The 15849-nt window shown below is 38.5% G+C and overlaps 1 protein-coding gene across 2 annotated transcripts in view; it reads right to left on the bottom strand.

The window, feature by feature from the left end:
- Nucleotides 1-15849, bottom strand: part of DENND5B (DENN domain containing 5B) — a 207139-nt gene that overhangs the window by 104456 nt on the left and 86834 nt on the right. Inside the window, exons 2-3 of one of the 2 annotated variants that reach the window (XM_024747115.1) lie at nt 8140-8205; nt 5129-5238 (exon numbers count right to left, since the gene is read on the bottom strand). In XM_024747115.1, the coding sequence (XP_024602883.1) occupies nt 5129-5238; nt 8140-8205 (176 nt within the window). The remainder of the gene's footprint in view (nt 1-5128; nt 5239-8139; nt 8206-15849) is intronic. The other variant, XM_024747113.1, reaches the window with a different exon arrangement.

Here is a 15849-nt window from a genome sequence, read left to right as displayed (position 1 = left end):
TAAGCTCAAACCTGCAATAGCATAGTGCATGGTACACAGAAGTATTTGTTGACTGAATGAATGAATAAATGAATGAACAAGAAAACAATCAAAAACAACAGCTCGGGGTACAGGATCAGATTTAGTTCATCTCTTCATTCAATCTGTAGTTCTCTTTTAAATAGGCACACAGAAACACAGTGATCTCCAAAGTCAACATAAAGACTTCATTTAATTGACAGGGTTTCCTGACATCATAAACCACAAAATTCCAGCTCAAACTGTTTTTGAACAGCTGCCAAATATTCCCTTAAGGATTTGTAGTTTTCGTCAGCATGCATTCAAACATCTACAGGAAAAACCTGCCAAAAGTTGTGCTCAAAATGAAGAATGACTTTCTATGTTACAGATAACAGATGTAAGAATTATTAAATTCTCTTCCTACATATCAACAAAACTAAGAATTATATTTCTAATCTCGGAACCATAAATTGGAAAATGCTATTGCTTTTTCATTTTTAAAAGTGAGAATCATATGATTTGTCAAGTTTATTTTTCATAATCCTAAACTGTAAGTCAAGATTTGCTCACCATGGCATTCAACAACATCTTTTAGCCCCTGATATTGCTGTCTACCAACAATATCCCTCCCCACCCAACTCCCCCACAACAACTAAAAATTTAGAGTTGTCACTGCTGACCAGATTGTCGCTGGCAATCAGATTAGCCAAATTGGGCTCACAATGCTGTGTACCTCTCTTGGTTTGAGTGACCAAATGTCCTTATTATCTCTCTGGACTCTTTTAGGCAGTGTGGCTAGAATTTTAACAATTCTTTTTTCCATTTTCTATAGTTCTATTAATCCCACTCCTTCTCTCTTACTATACAAATAAAACTCTCAATGAGTCAGCTTGTCCTTCCTTTCTTGCTTCCTTCTTTCCCTCTCTCTTTCCTTTCTTCATTTAATAAACATTTATTTTATGTCATGTATTGCATTAGATCTTGATAACTCAAAACACAAATATGAAAATCATCCCTTACTTCTGGGAGCTTCTAGCCTAATAGGAAAGAAAGACATATAAACCAGCAGTTACAAAATAATGTAACCAATACTGCTACAGAGTGTGTTCAAAGTATTATGGGAATAGAGAAGACAGAGCACCTAACCATTCCTGCTTAAGAGATGGTTTTGCAGTGGAGGTGACACCTGAACAAAGACAGGGAATGGAAGTACTGTAAGCAAGCATATAGACCTTCATTTATTCAATGATTAGAACCTCTACTATGTGCAAAGCTAGGGATATAGCAATGAATAGAAGAGAGTGTTCCTGTCCTAATGGTACTTACTTTATAGCAGGAGACAGGGAGTAGACAACCAGCTACATAATTAATTAATTGCAACTGTAACAGTGCTACAAAAAGGTACAAGGTGCCAAGAGAACCTAAGGGGACCTGGCTGAATGCTGGAAGGGTGATGGAAGGTGGTGGTTAGAGATGGCTTCTCTGAGGAAATCATGTTTAAAATGAAATCTGAAGGGTCAATACAAAGAATTCACTAGGGGAAGGAGAAGTGGAAGAGCCTTCCAAAGAGAGGTGAAAGCAGAAGCAGAAGCTGTAGTGTGAAGAACAGAAAGGACAGGGGCAGGAGGCCAGTTAGACAGCTATTGCAGGAATCCAGGTAAGAGAGCTTGCTGGTTTGGACTAAGGCGGGTATGTAGAAGCACAGAGAAGTAGATGATAACTGATTGCATATACGAGAGGGTGACAAAGTGGGAACTTTCATGCATGATGCTAGATTTTTGGCTTAGGCACCTAGGTAGATGGTTGTACCATTCACTGACCAAGATTGGTGGGAAGACTGTGAATTCAGTTTGGGGCATGCTGAGTTTGAGATGCCGGTGAAATATTCTAGCTGCGATGTTAAGAAAACAAGTGGGCTCCCCCAGTAATGGCTGGATTAAAGCCCCCATTCCTTTGATTTTATTGTGAGACATGAACTTAAAGCTGGGTCAAAATGAGGGCTTACTTTCATTCCAATGTCAGATCTATTAATGTAACTAAGGGTTATCCATTTCAAATTCAAGTGCTTCCTGAGTCTGTCAAAAGTATATAGTGCTCTTTTTCCTTGCATTTTGCAAGATGGATCTCTAAACAGGTATTTTCCAGCCAACCCTTTACCCTTTACTCTTCGCCAATCATTCCACTCCACCCTTCTTTGTGATCAAACAGTAAACTGTAAACTTAGAGCATTACAGATTATAAAGAGCTATATAATAGTCATTACTCTTTAGTTACTTGAAATATCATATATCAGACGTTTCATTTAGGCCATATATACAAAAAAGAATCTTTATATTTCGCAAAACTTGCTTAAAAAAGTATTAACCATATTTTCTTCCTAACAATTCCTAGGTTCTCTACATTCTTAAGGATAAGCTCCATCTAATTAGAACATTACATAGACAGTCATGGATGCCAATATGCAGATTTCCTTAAAGAGATCTGAAATGGGGACGGTGGGGTGTGGGGGGAAGACAGGGGAACTTCAGCTCCATTTGCAATGTTTTGTTTCATTTAAGAGGAAAGGTATGACTCTGAAGCAAATCTGTCAAATGTTGACATGTTAGTTCTGGGTGATGGGTATATGACTTGTTTTGTTCTCTGTTTTATGATACTTCCATTTTTTTCCCCACAAAAATCTGGGAATCCACAACCAAAAGAGAATAAAAGCAATTAATTCAGAAGCAATTTCAAATGTCACATAACTATTTTCTGTTATATATGCACTGCACTCTTATACATGGAATTTTTTTTTATTTAACAAGTTTCATTGCTTTGGGGTACTTAATTTGTATGAAATTAATGATCCTTATCCAAAGCTCCACTTTGTTAGCAGAATGAGTGATATTACAGAAGGCAATAATTTATTGGAGTGGGGTTTTGCTAAAGACAAGAACAAAGCTTTATACCTTTAGGTAGGAATAAATTATAGCTTCATACAAATGTACTTACTAATAAATCAAAGAGGAAATTAAGGGAAGTAAATCTATGACCCAAATGCAGACTAGTTTAATGGGATGCTTTCCAGAGATTTTCAAGGAGTACCAGCAAATCCCTTTAGATTTGCATCAATAAACAAAATGTTGTATGGTGCTTAAGCATCGAAACACAAGCCTACGTGTCTATTCTTCAGAGGGAAATGTTTTCTGCTTACGTAAAATAACTCAGAGAGAAGAGGTAAAGAAAATATCAAAGACAGATCAAGGAAGCTGATAATTGCTTTAGAGATGAATGTTATGCAGATAGAGGTAAAGGCTAACACAGATATCTCACTGTTAATCCATCCAAATGATTAAAAGTAATAAAACACATCAAGTGTGGCATTTTGTTCCAAATGACTGTGGATTCATATTGTAGCAAGAAACTAGTTTTGGACACCATTCTGATTTCTCACAGAATAATTTATACTTTGAAATATATTACTAATTTAAGAAGATTAAGTGTTGTAATCTATTTACATTCTAATCCATTTTTCCACTGCTTCATGTAGGCACTCTTTTCTTTAATATCTTTCCATTAATTTGCTGGCATAAGCAGCTGATAAATTATTTTCTGTCATTGCTGTTTGCTCACTATTTTATTCAGAAGCTTGTCTGTGCTCCTCCAAGTCTCATAAATATAACTAACAGTTGTGTCCTCTTAATACCTACAGCACTGTCTTCACCAAAGATGAGGCTAGGCCCCACAGTTACAACTTCCAGCAAAATGGCAACTCATTATTTTGGTATAGGGTAACAGTCAAGAGAAATAAGTACACTGTGCTCTGTAAAGAATCAAAGTCGAACTGCCAAGTGCCTTAGGCATCTGTCCTTAGAAAAAGTACCATGCTATTCCATCCTTGGAGTAAGTCCAGACTGGAATGGGTTTACTGTGATAAGAGAAATACTGAAAAGGATCCAATGTGACCCATATCATTTTGGGGCATGTCAAAACCAAGTTACATAGCTTTTCTTTGGGGGAGGCAGCATGCAGGTGGGAAAAAAGTGAGCTAGAGAGTAAAAATGATCTGGATTTAACCTCTGAGACTCCCTGTATAACTCTGGGCAAGTAAACGTAACCCCTGTAAAATATGAGTAAGAATCCTCACTGGGTACATGTAAGCATGTATGTGAAAGTAACATTCATGAGGTATCTAGTGGGCATCTACTACTAAATATTCATTTTCTTCCCTTACAATATCACATCATAATGGGGTCTTTTGGCTCCACCTTTAAAATACTCAAAAAGAACCACAACTATGTGTCTCACTCCACCTTCTTTTTTTCTTTTCTGGCCGCGCCGCATGGCATGCGGGATCTTAGTTCCCCGACCAGGGATGGAACCCACGCCCCCTGCAGTGTAAGTGTGGAGTCTTAACCACTGGACCGCCAGGGAAGTCCCTGTCCACTTTTAATCACTTCTGTGCCTATCGTGCCTGATCTCTGATTTACTCACTTTGGGGGCCCCTGATTTTTATAATCACAGAGATCATGGAGGAACAAAATATCATGCAGGCCTCTAAGAAGGACCCTTCCTAAATGACCTGAAAATTATGACCTACTGTATTTTTAAGAACCTCTAAAGGGACTTACAATCACCACTGGTAACTCATTACATTAATTTAAATTCCTTATAAACAAATTCCTACTAATGTCTAAATGATGCATTGAAGTTCCTTTCCTACCTTACTTTGTGAATATGATAAATTAAAGACCCATCATACAACATTCCTTGAAATATGAAAACTGTAATCATGCTCCTTCCATCAGGCTCCACTTCAGGCCAAGAAAATGATATCACTGTTACCAAAGTGTCTATGTATTAAGTAATACAAATTCACCACACAGCTTAATAGCCGGAAAAGAAAATGGGCTTTGAGGGTCTGTTATATACACTTATTAGCTATGGGGACCTTAGGCAAGTTACTTAACCTCTCTGAGCTTCATTTTCTACATCTGTAAAATGAGGATACTATATCTTAAAGAATTTTTTATTTAAAGGGTTAAATTAAATGAAATAATGTAGACATTCAAAATATAGTCACTATTGTCATCTTAAAATAAAAAGAAGGCTGAAGAGGAAAAAAAAAAAAAACAAACCGAACACATACCATGTTTACTGCATCTTGATCGAAAGGGTTCCATTCTATATTCTGAGGATAGTGGGCCAGAACTTTGGACTTGAATGTTCTTCTCAAAGGACTCTGGTCAAAATTTTCACCTACAACAGATAATTAGTAATTAGTTAATATCTAGAATTTTTTCAAAAGCATGTCATAGTTTTATTTTTATTTTGTATATATACTGACTGATAATGTTGAAATCTGATTCAATTTCTACCTCTAATAGTCTCAGTTGTAAATCTTTCAATGGACAACTGAAAAGGAACTGTTAATAAGAGATCTGCATTTAAAAGTTCAGAATCTGAATTTTAAAATCCTGGCTACACAACTGATACTAAAAATCAAGACATGCTAAAATAATCCTTGCTGTAACCTAATTACTGTCCTCATTTCAACATGTGGTGACCAAAAAAAAAAAAAAAAAACCTATTTGGAAACATTTAACTCACTAAAGAAACATCTCAAATTAAGCTAATTATACTTCTTAAGATCCTGAAATTTTGTACATGGATAGACTTAATGCTGCAGTGCCCAAAGGAGGCAACTTTGCTTGAGTTCCCACAAAAATCTCTGGTAAATCTGACTGCATCTCCATGCTTTTACAAGTAACATTATTAACAGAATCAGAAACATCATTACTGAGTTGTCTGGTTTAGCAGACAGAACACATTAAGCACACTAACCACTGAAAAGAAACAAGCTATTCTAAGCCAATTTTATCACCTGTTAAAATTCTGGAAAGGTAAAAAGACTATCCTTTGATTATTATATATAAGAAAATTCAGTAATAATTGTTAGCTCAGTTCTTTATGTCCTTGACTAAATTAACACCCATGGGACCTGTTACCTCCAAATGCCTTACTTTCACAAAATATTTTAATATGGATGGATCTCAAATTCTCAGTGTCAGAAAGTTGAGATTAAGGAATTAGAAGACCTTGGGAGCAATACCATTCTGTCTCCTGTGTTCTTTCTACTTGTTGAGTTCTAAGTAAGTACAAAACACAAGCTGATGTATCAAAAGATAAATGCCACCTACCAGTATCTGTACAAATAAAAATATCATAAAGCAATTCATGAGTCATATTTGGACACCTAGTTAGACTCAGTTTCCAACTCTGGTAAAAATATAAAAGACATATACTAAAAAAAAAAAAAAAAAAAAAAAAAAAAAGACATATACTAAAACACCTTTCAGTGCAAAACTTATCAGATCGCAGAAGGAGGGAAAAGCCACACTATAAAATCTTGTTGGAGACTGCAATATAAAATACACAGGAGCGTTTTTGAATAAAGGCACATAATTTAAATAGATTTACTGCAACAACTAACCGTTTACTTCTAATTTAAGCCCTTGGCTAATGATCATTTTCCTTTGGATTCCTCTTACTTATTTAGGCAAGCACTTCATCTCTATGTCTTTCTACCTCATATTTCCATCTTCTAAGAGATAGAGAGCTTTCACTTCTAGAAGAGAAATTGTCAAATGCATCCCTAAGGAAAGTTTATCAATTTCTGCACCATGCCTCTAGGGTATGGGAAAGTCAATGGAAAATGTGAAACCATCCATGGGTCACTACTCTGAAGAAAGGAGTGAGGGCTCATGGTTGATTTCAGAAAGGGTAAATGGTACCTTTAAGCTGGTACTAGATTTTCATGCAAATGCTAAGAATTTTTAGATTATTTACTTCTTCATTAAAAAAAGAAAGGTTACTTTTCACTTCAAGTCAGAGAAAAAGAAAAACAAAAATTCTCTCCTGGTTCTAAGGTTTATGCTGCTGACTGTGCTAGTGACACAGCAACGGGATATCCTCAGATAATACCCAGCCATCAAGAAACCCTCTCCTTCGCCCACCCTCAAATACCAAAAATGCTTATTTTATCATTCACAAATGTAAATAAAATATGAAATACCGCAGGAGCAGAAGAAACAGCATATAATGCAGGATATAACTCCTTGCAACTTACCTTTTAATAAATTTCTGCCTCAGTTTGGTTAAAATAGTAACATTATCTTCATTCATATATCAAGTTACTAATGCGTCAGGAAATAAATCAGAAAAGTCATGATACTGCCATTTTCAATATAATTGTCCTGTTAAGGAAGGAACACCACACCCTCTTGAAGCACAATGAATCAACCAGAAGAGAAAGAAGGAAAACCACCTCCAGGGAAGAAGAACTTCACAAAAACAAAAACCCACGAAACAGAAATACAAATCTAACAAAAGAAAAACAGAACCACCACCACCACCATCACTTCTTATGAGACTGCTTTAGAAGGGGGTAAGATCATTGCTATATACACAGCTGTCTTGGCAAATATTATTTTGAAGAAAATTTGGAGAAAATCTGAGTGATAATTCTGATAACACTGCTAAGGATTCAGAAGTTAGTAAACGCAGCTATTCCTACTAGTACCAGTCAAAGAAGAGAATCTTGGAGATGCCTTTTGGAGGTGTCAGACAGAGCAACCACCTAACCTTTGCACTTTGAACCCATAAACCTCTAACAGAATTTATTGCTAGGACTTAGCAGGCAAAATGAATCAGTCTAAGAATTTGGATTCCCAGGAAATGGAAATTACATAAGTATGCTTTACTTAACTTAAAATCCACTTTTTAAACATTGTCCTGAAATAAACAAGGATTATAAATTTGTGCAAATATTAATATCTCCCACGACAACTACAAGTGGACTTAATTTCAAGTAATATTGCCAAGTAACCTCCTACTGATCTTAAGCTACAATGAAGACTTTTCTCCTAAGAAAATAGGACATATCTGCCAAGAGAGCTTAAACGCTAATGAATAAATAATTTCTTCAAGGCTTGAAGCAAATGAGGTCTTTACAAAAATTAAGATGCAAATGAAAGAACAGAAATACAAAATAATACCTTTTTTTTGCCTAAACAAAAGTGAATAAAGAAGCAATTTGATGGGCTTGGGATGAATTAAAATAATAATTTTTAACACCTCAACTTTTATTTTTATTTTTACCTGAAGTCGTATTTGCAGCACCTTGGCTCTTGCCATGACGATCTGCTTCTAGCCATTGGTACAAAACTACATAATGTAACAGAAACAAAAAAGCTTTATGAACAAAGAAACACAAACAAAAAAGCAAAAATGACTGTGAAGAATGGAAAATGAGAATTAAAAAATTAAACAAAAGCAATTAAACATGAGACATTAACATCAACGGAACACAGCTTAACACTAATAGTACGTAGCTTATAAGCTATTAGTAATAAGAAAGGAAAGAAAAGAGGTAATTGTATTTTAATGTAGTAAGCGAAATGCTATTGAAACATCTGTAACAGTTATTCATGTGGGAAAAAGTACACACTTTTCTTAATGCTAATTTAAAGAGAAATATCAGGAGAAAGCTAATGTTTCTATAGTCAGATATAATAAAATATGGTAGTAAGACTAAATGACCAACTATGGAAATTGCACCCCAATTTCTGCAAACCTATCAGAATGGCTGAAGTCCAAAAAACTGACTATACCAAATGCTGACAAGTATGCAAAGAGACAGAACTCTCATAAATTGGTGGTGGTAATGCAAAAAGGTACAGCCACTTAGGAAAGACAGTTTGCAGTTTCTTACAAGGCTAAACATAGTCCTACTATATGATCCTATAACCCCAGCCTAATCAGTAGAGAAACATAATACAAATTTCAAGAGGAGCAACCTACAATATACCTGACGAATACTTGTCAAAACTGTCAAGGTCATCAAAAACAAGTAAGGTCTGAGAAACTGTCATAGCCGAGAGGAGCCTAAGGAGACAAGACAACTGAATGTAATGTGGTATACTGGATGGGTTCCTCCAACAGAAAAAGGACATTAAGTAAACAAAAGGAAATCTGAATGGAGTATAGACTTTAGTTAACAATAATGTGTCACACTGATCCATTAACTGCAACACAAGCATCATACTACCCTAGGATGTTAATGACAGGGAAAACTGTGCATGGAGGGAGGTGTGGTGGGGTGTATATGGGAACTCTCTTATTATCTTCTCCATTTCTCTGTAAATCTAAAACTGTTCTAAAAATCAAGTCTGTTTTTAAAAATTACATTCCAATATTTAATGTAAGGACAAAAACATATATTATGTCCAATCTTATAAGTAGTCTACCTTTTGTAAAGGCTAACACAGATATCTTACTGTTAATCCATCCAAATGATTAAAAGTAATAAAACACATCAAGTGTGGCATTTTGTTCCAAATGACTGTGGATTCATATTGTAGCAAGAAACTAGTTTTGGACACCATTCTGATTTCTCACAGAATAATTTATACTTTGAAATATATTACTAATTTAAGAAGATTAAGTGTTGTAATCTATTTACATTCTAATCCATTTTTCCACTGCTTCATGTAGGCACTCTTTTCTTTAATATCTTTCCATTAATTTGCTGGCATAAGCAGCTGATAAATTATTTTCTGTCATTGCTGTTTGCTCACTATTTTATTCAGAAGCTTGTCTGTGCTCCTCCAAGTCTCATAAATATAACTAACAGTTGTGTTCCTCTTAATACCTATAGCACTGTCTTCACCAAAGATGAGGCTAGGCCCCACAGTAACAACTTCCAGCAAAATGGCAACTCTCATTATTTTGGTACAGGGTAACAGTTAAGAGAAATAAGCTATGCAAACACAAGCTCAAGTTTGCTCGCTACAGAGATTCCATTAGTCAACTATCCTCTTATGTACCATTGACTAAGAAGTATCAACTCTTGGGGAAAATTTACTACAACGAGGACACAGGGTATTAAAAAATTCACACTAGAGCTCTGTAACTTAGAAGCTTTGAAGGGTGTGTAAACTTCTGTATGTCTTAGAGATGTCAGAGTCTTTCCTTTAAAGAGCCAAATAATGATGACTGTAGGGTCCGAATAGCCGGGGAACCTTCCTATCCACATCTCAAAGGGCTGAACGATCCCAAGAGAGTAGCACAGGCTAAGCTTCTACTTTGGGATGCTATTTATCTATCCAAAGATATTGTGAGAGTTCTAGATCCCAAACAAGGTTTGCAGAAATTTTCTATGCTCTCCCTCCACAAAACAACAATAACAGGGCTGGGAAAGCTACCTATGGAACTCCTGAACTGAAGGAATAAAGGAACTGACTCATTATAAATGGTTAAGGGCACCCTGAAATCACGACGGAAGTTATTTAGATCTTTAGGGACAGCCAGAACTGTGAACTGACATCCATCTATCATCAGGGATAGATGACCCAAAATAGACCTCTGAACAGCCCCCCAAAATATACCCAGTGTGCAAAGCCCTTGGTTGAGGGTGCCCCAGTGGGCACACAAGTCAGTGCATTCCTCCAGGTTACTGCATACTCCTGGGAGGCAATATCGTTACAACTGGGACTAACATGAAAGAAGTGGAGAAGCAGACCTCATTCATTGAATATATACTACAAGCGTTTCCTCTTTCTGGGTCAGGGGAATAACAACTACTAATTAAGAGTAGTAGCGGGGTAGGGTAGTATTAGATTACTTACTCCAAGTGACACAAATATTTCCCCATTTAGAAAAGCAAGCATAAATTTTACAAATGACGCTGAATATCCCTCTTACAGAAATGAGACACAAAGTAGGGAAACTAATCCATTCAATGGTCTGATAATTCTACATAGCTCTTATCTAAAGCCTATCCTGCCCTGTTTAAGGTGTAAACTCTTGACTGTGTTCAGAGTATCACTGCCATTATATTTACCAATTACTTCATATAGCCTTTGTTTCTGGTTTTACTGGACAAAAAGAAAAAATATGAAAGCTATTCCAGATAATTTTACTCTGGCCAGTTATATGGAGAATGGTACATAAGCAAAAATAATTTTAACAGATTTGAGATTCAGTTATTTTATTACTGCCTCCAGATTACAAAAATCCAATTAACTATGGCCTAAATAATTCAGAGAATTTCCAGTGAAATAAGTGCATCTGCTTCATGCAAAGCTATAATGTGAATCACCATTAGACCAAATTTGGATTTCAAAGTCTACTTTATAGCACATATATTTAAAAAGATAATGTATAATTATAAAAGAAATGTAACTAGGGAATTCCCTGGCGGTCCAGTGGCTTGTGCTCCAGGCTGTCACTGCCGAGGGCCTGGGTTCAATCCCTGGTCAGGGAACTGAGATCCCACAAGCCACATCACGTGGCCAAAAAAGAAAAATGTAACTAATATTTTTACTTAACACACTAGAATGTATATGGGCAGGTCTAGAAGGACTGAGATCTAAAACTTTCTTAACTCTCATAAAGTTTCTGAAATATGTCGTATTACAAAGAATCTAATCCTCTTCTTACTTTGTAGATGATGTTAGAATACCAAAAATACACCTCTTCTCCCTGTGGCTGGGAGCACGAGATCTGGCCTTTTGGTAGCTCCATGCTTCCTCTCAATTGGCACTGGGAGTCAGGGACCCTGCCCCCAGCTCCAAGTCACTGGTGAGGATTTCTATAGTCTGTGCATGAGGCTGCAAGTAGAGGGATATCTGTGAACCTTGAAGCTATTTCTCAGGCTGAGAGACCCTGTTACATATTTCTTCACTCATCTCTTCTCTGAACCTTCCCACTCCTAGGGCCCCAGTGAGTTCCCTGCCTTGTTGTCCATTTCCACCACAGTCTATTTCTGAACAGGGTATTTCTCCACGAAACAAGGCCAAGTCTCCCAATACTTCCCTATGCTCCTGTCCCTGAGGGATATCACTGAAGCCTAGATGCTTTAAAGAAAGTTTGCTGATAGGAATAATGAAAACAGAAGGGAAGCTGAAACAGGTAATCTCTTCTGCCCTGTCCCTTTTTCACTGTGTTCCTTTTCTCTCTAAAGGTAAAGTTAAAACACACACACACACACACACACACACACACACACACACACACGGACAGAATACTCACAGTCAGTAATTTTTCCTCAGTATTTTGATAAAGGTGAGAGGAGGAAATGGAGATACTATGGATGCTGCCTAAGAAGTCCATGCTGAGGCAAAGAAAAAGGGATGATATGGTGGTGAGGTAACTCTTCTCCTTCCCATGTCTAACCCTACAGGTCTCCAAATGTCTATCTCCAAAGACCCAGCCTGAATTAGTATGAGCAGGAGTTGGGAGAGGGAATACTAGGCAGCAATGGGTCCTACAAGAGACTGACCAGGGAAAGAGAAATGGGGGTGGGTGAGGAGAGGTGGGCACCTTCACGGTGGTAACTAAAATAAAGGGGCACTCCTTTCACAGAAAGACATTTCCTGCACATGTGCTGTCTCTACACCACAGTAAGCTGTCCCCTTCAAAGCACATGCCCCAGGAGGCTGCATATTCACCATTCATTCTGATAATTCTCCAACTATTTAGACATCTCTGAGCAGGCGACGTATAAGCAGAGACCTGATGAAGTAGTAGCCGTCACATAGTTAACACACAGAGCTTACTATAGGCAGGTGTTATTCTAAGTGCTCTATATATATTAACCCATTTCATCAGCATAATTACCCTATGAAGTAGGTCCCATTATTGTTCTCATTTTACAGATGTAGAAACTGAGGCACAAAAAGGTTAAATAACTTGCTCAGGTCAGATAACGAGGAAATTCAAACCTAAGCAGTCTGACTCCAGAGTCTGTGCTCTTAATTCTATGTACGAGGTCATCTCAGGAAAAGTATTTCAGGCAAGGGAAATAGCAAGTGGACAGTCCCTGTGGTACAAGTGAGCTTGTCCCAGCTGAGATGCAGCAAGACCAGGACACTGCTGCATCTGAGTGAGGTGGCGGAAGATGAAGTCAGAGAGATAGCCAGGAGCCAGATAAAACAGGACCTTGTAGGCTGTGGTGTGGACTTTTGATTTTATACTAAGTACCATGGGAAGTAACTGGAGTGTCTTAAACAGAGAAGTGACTTTGTTTTAAAAAGATCACCCTGGCAGCTGAGAGAACAGACTGTAGTGGTCAAGGGTAGATGCAAAGAGATCAGCTAGGAGCTTCTGCAACAGTCCAGGCAAGAGATGATGGCAGAGAGAGTGCTAGGGTGGTGAGAAGTGATAAGATTCTAAATACATTCTGAAGGCATAAAGTATTATATATGATTTGCTGATGGATTAGATGTGAGAGAAACGAATAGTCAAGAAGGATATCATGATACCATGGATTTTGGTCTAAGCACCTGGATGAATAGGGTAGCTATTTACTGAAACAAGGAACAATGGAGAAGACGGGGATTTTACTGTGGAGAGGAGGGCTGTCAGGGAGCTGGAATGAAGAATTCAGTTTTGGATATGTTAACTCTGAGATGCCTATTAGATATCCAAGAGAAGTTTTTGAATAAGCATTTAGATATACGAATTTTTATTTATTTGTTTGTTTATTTATTTATTTATCTTTGGCTGTGTTGGGTCCTCATTGCTGCGCATGGTCTTTCTTTAGTTGCGATGAGCGGGGGCTACTCTTTGTTGCAGTGTGCGGGCTTCTCATTGCAGTGGCTTCTCTTGTTGCAGAGCCTGGGCTCTAGGTGTGCGGGCTTCCGTAGTTGTGGTGTGTGGGCTCAGTAGTTGTGGCTCACAGGCTCTAGAGCACAGGCTCAGTAGACGTGACACACGGGCTTAGCTGCTCCGCGGCACGTGGGATCTTCCCAGACCAGGGCTCGAACCCGTGTCCCCTGCATTGGCAGATGGATTCTTAACCACTGTGCCACCAGGGAAGCCCCTAGATATACGAATTTAAATTCAGGGGAAAAGTTAGAAACATAAAAAGGATGGTATTTAACATCACAGGGCTGGGTAAGATCACTTAGGAAATGACTGTAGATGAAGAGAGGAAGCCTGGGGTCAGACCTAGGGGACTCAAGCAACACTGAGAGGCTGGGAAGAGGATGAGGAACTGGCAAAAAGGTAAATGAGAAAAAGCAGTCAGTAAGGTAAGAGAAAACCAGAAGCATCATGGAAGCCAAGTTAAAGAAGATGTTTTAACAAGGACGGTGCTGACAACAGGAAGTCACTGTGACCTTGACAAAGAGATTTCTGTGTGGTGTGGGGGAGAAAACCTGTCTGGCGTTGTTCCAAGGAAGACTGCAAAGAGAGGAAGTCGAAGCAGAGAGCATAGTCAACTCTTCTGAGGAGTTCTGCTGGAAAGATGATAAAGGGATAATATTGGAGGAGAATGTGGGGTTGAGGGAAGGGTTTCAGGTGTTGTTTTGTTAAAGACAGGAGGACGTTAACTCATTCAAGCAACATTTCCAGTGTGCCTACACTATGGCAGACACAGTGACTGATGCTCTAGGCCTGATCAGGAGAGTCCAGTCCTCTGAGGATCTCTCACTCTCCTACCTTGCCTTCCTAATTCTACACAGAGAGCTGGCTTGCCCATTCCATACTACATTATGGCTGATACAGGGTGTACTCCCCAGGCAACCACACTTCCTATCCCCAGCATACAGCTTACCTACTTTATCCTTGTAAGCCTTTATGAAACAGAACAGGACCCTCTGAAGCCCTCCCAGGGCTTTCCTTGTCACCCATTTCTTGTTTGCAGGAAATAGGCTTCATTCAGCCTCCTTGACCTTCCCTGAGTCCCAAAGGGCAGATTCAAACAGTTGCTTATCAGGGAAGGGAGGGAATGCAGAAACAAAGGAGGAGCAGTCAAGAAAGGGTGGTGTAGCCATAGGGCAGGGTCCTGGTTCCATCACAAGGAATATACTTAACAAAATACCTTTGAGTTCTTCTGCAGGAACTAAGGCCCCCACCCAGATGGAGGATGGTAACTTCAGGCTGAGCACAAGAGTCCTGGAACACCGCCCTGTTACCTTACCATCAACCAATCAGAAGAAAGTCTGCACACAGTGGAAGAGAACAAAGACTCTGACACCCTCCTCAAATAATTCTCCCTTTAAAAATTTCATGATAGAGCAGTCTTCAGAGTTGGTTTTCAGACATGAGTCCGCTTTCTCCCCAGGTTGCTGGCCTCCTGAATAAAGCAACCTTTCCATTCCTACCAGCACTTGTCTCTCAAGTATTGGCTTTCAAGCATCAAGCAGCCAAACCTGAGTTTGATAACATTTATACAGGACACTGAATCCACGAGGGGCTGCGCTGTTGCCACTTTATCTTTTCTCCCTCTGGCACTCCTTGAGACAGTCCCAAACCATTCTCACTTGAATAAGCCATGCCAATTATCTTAGCACCAGTGAACAGCTATTACTGATCCTGGATTTATGACAGAGAGCAGGTGCTCACCAACATCCATGTTCTCCTCTCCTTCCCAATATCCTTGCATCTGGGTGGGGGCCAAAAGACTATTTCTTACCAATGAAATGGGAGCAGAAGTGATGGGTGTCACCTCCAGCTTGAGACACACAACCTGTCTTTCTTCTGCTACTCATCAGCTAAATGCAAATGGAAATGGGGCCTTAAAGACGGGAAGGCCACACATGGAAGAAACCTGGCTCACTGAATGCCTCTGCAAAACAGACCCCTTCCCACGTTGGCCTACATTAGATTAAACAATGAATGAGAAATAAGCTTCTATTGTTTTGAGCCACTGATAGTCTAGGGCTGTTATTACAACAGTTAGCTAGTTTTATATTTCTGGATTAGCTTGAATTTTAATTTGTGTTAGTTTTGACCTTCTGACTATAATCAGAAGCAATTCCTGACTATACCGCACCTTCTCTTCCTTGGTAATGCTCTACATTG

Source organism: Neophocaena asiaeorientalis, unplaced genomic scaffold (assembly GCF_003031525.2).
Source record: "Neophocaena asiaeorientalis asiaeorientalis breed wild unplaced genomic scaffold, Neophocaena_asiaeorientalis_V1.1 scaffold487, whole genome shotgun sequence".
Taxonomy (NCBI): domain Eukaryota; kingdom Metazoa; phylum Chordata; class Mammalia; order Artiodactyla; family Phocoenidae; genus Neophocaena; species Neophocaena asiaeorientalis.
The sequence above is the reverse complement of the archived record's forward strand: the minus strand, read 5'-3'. Positions and strand labels throughout refer to the sequence as shown.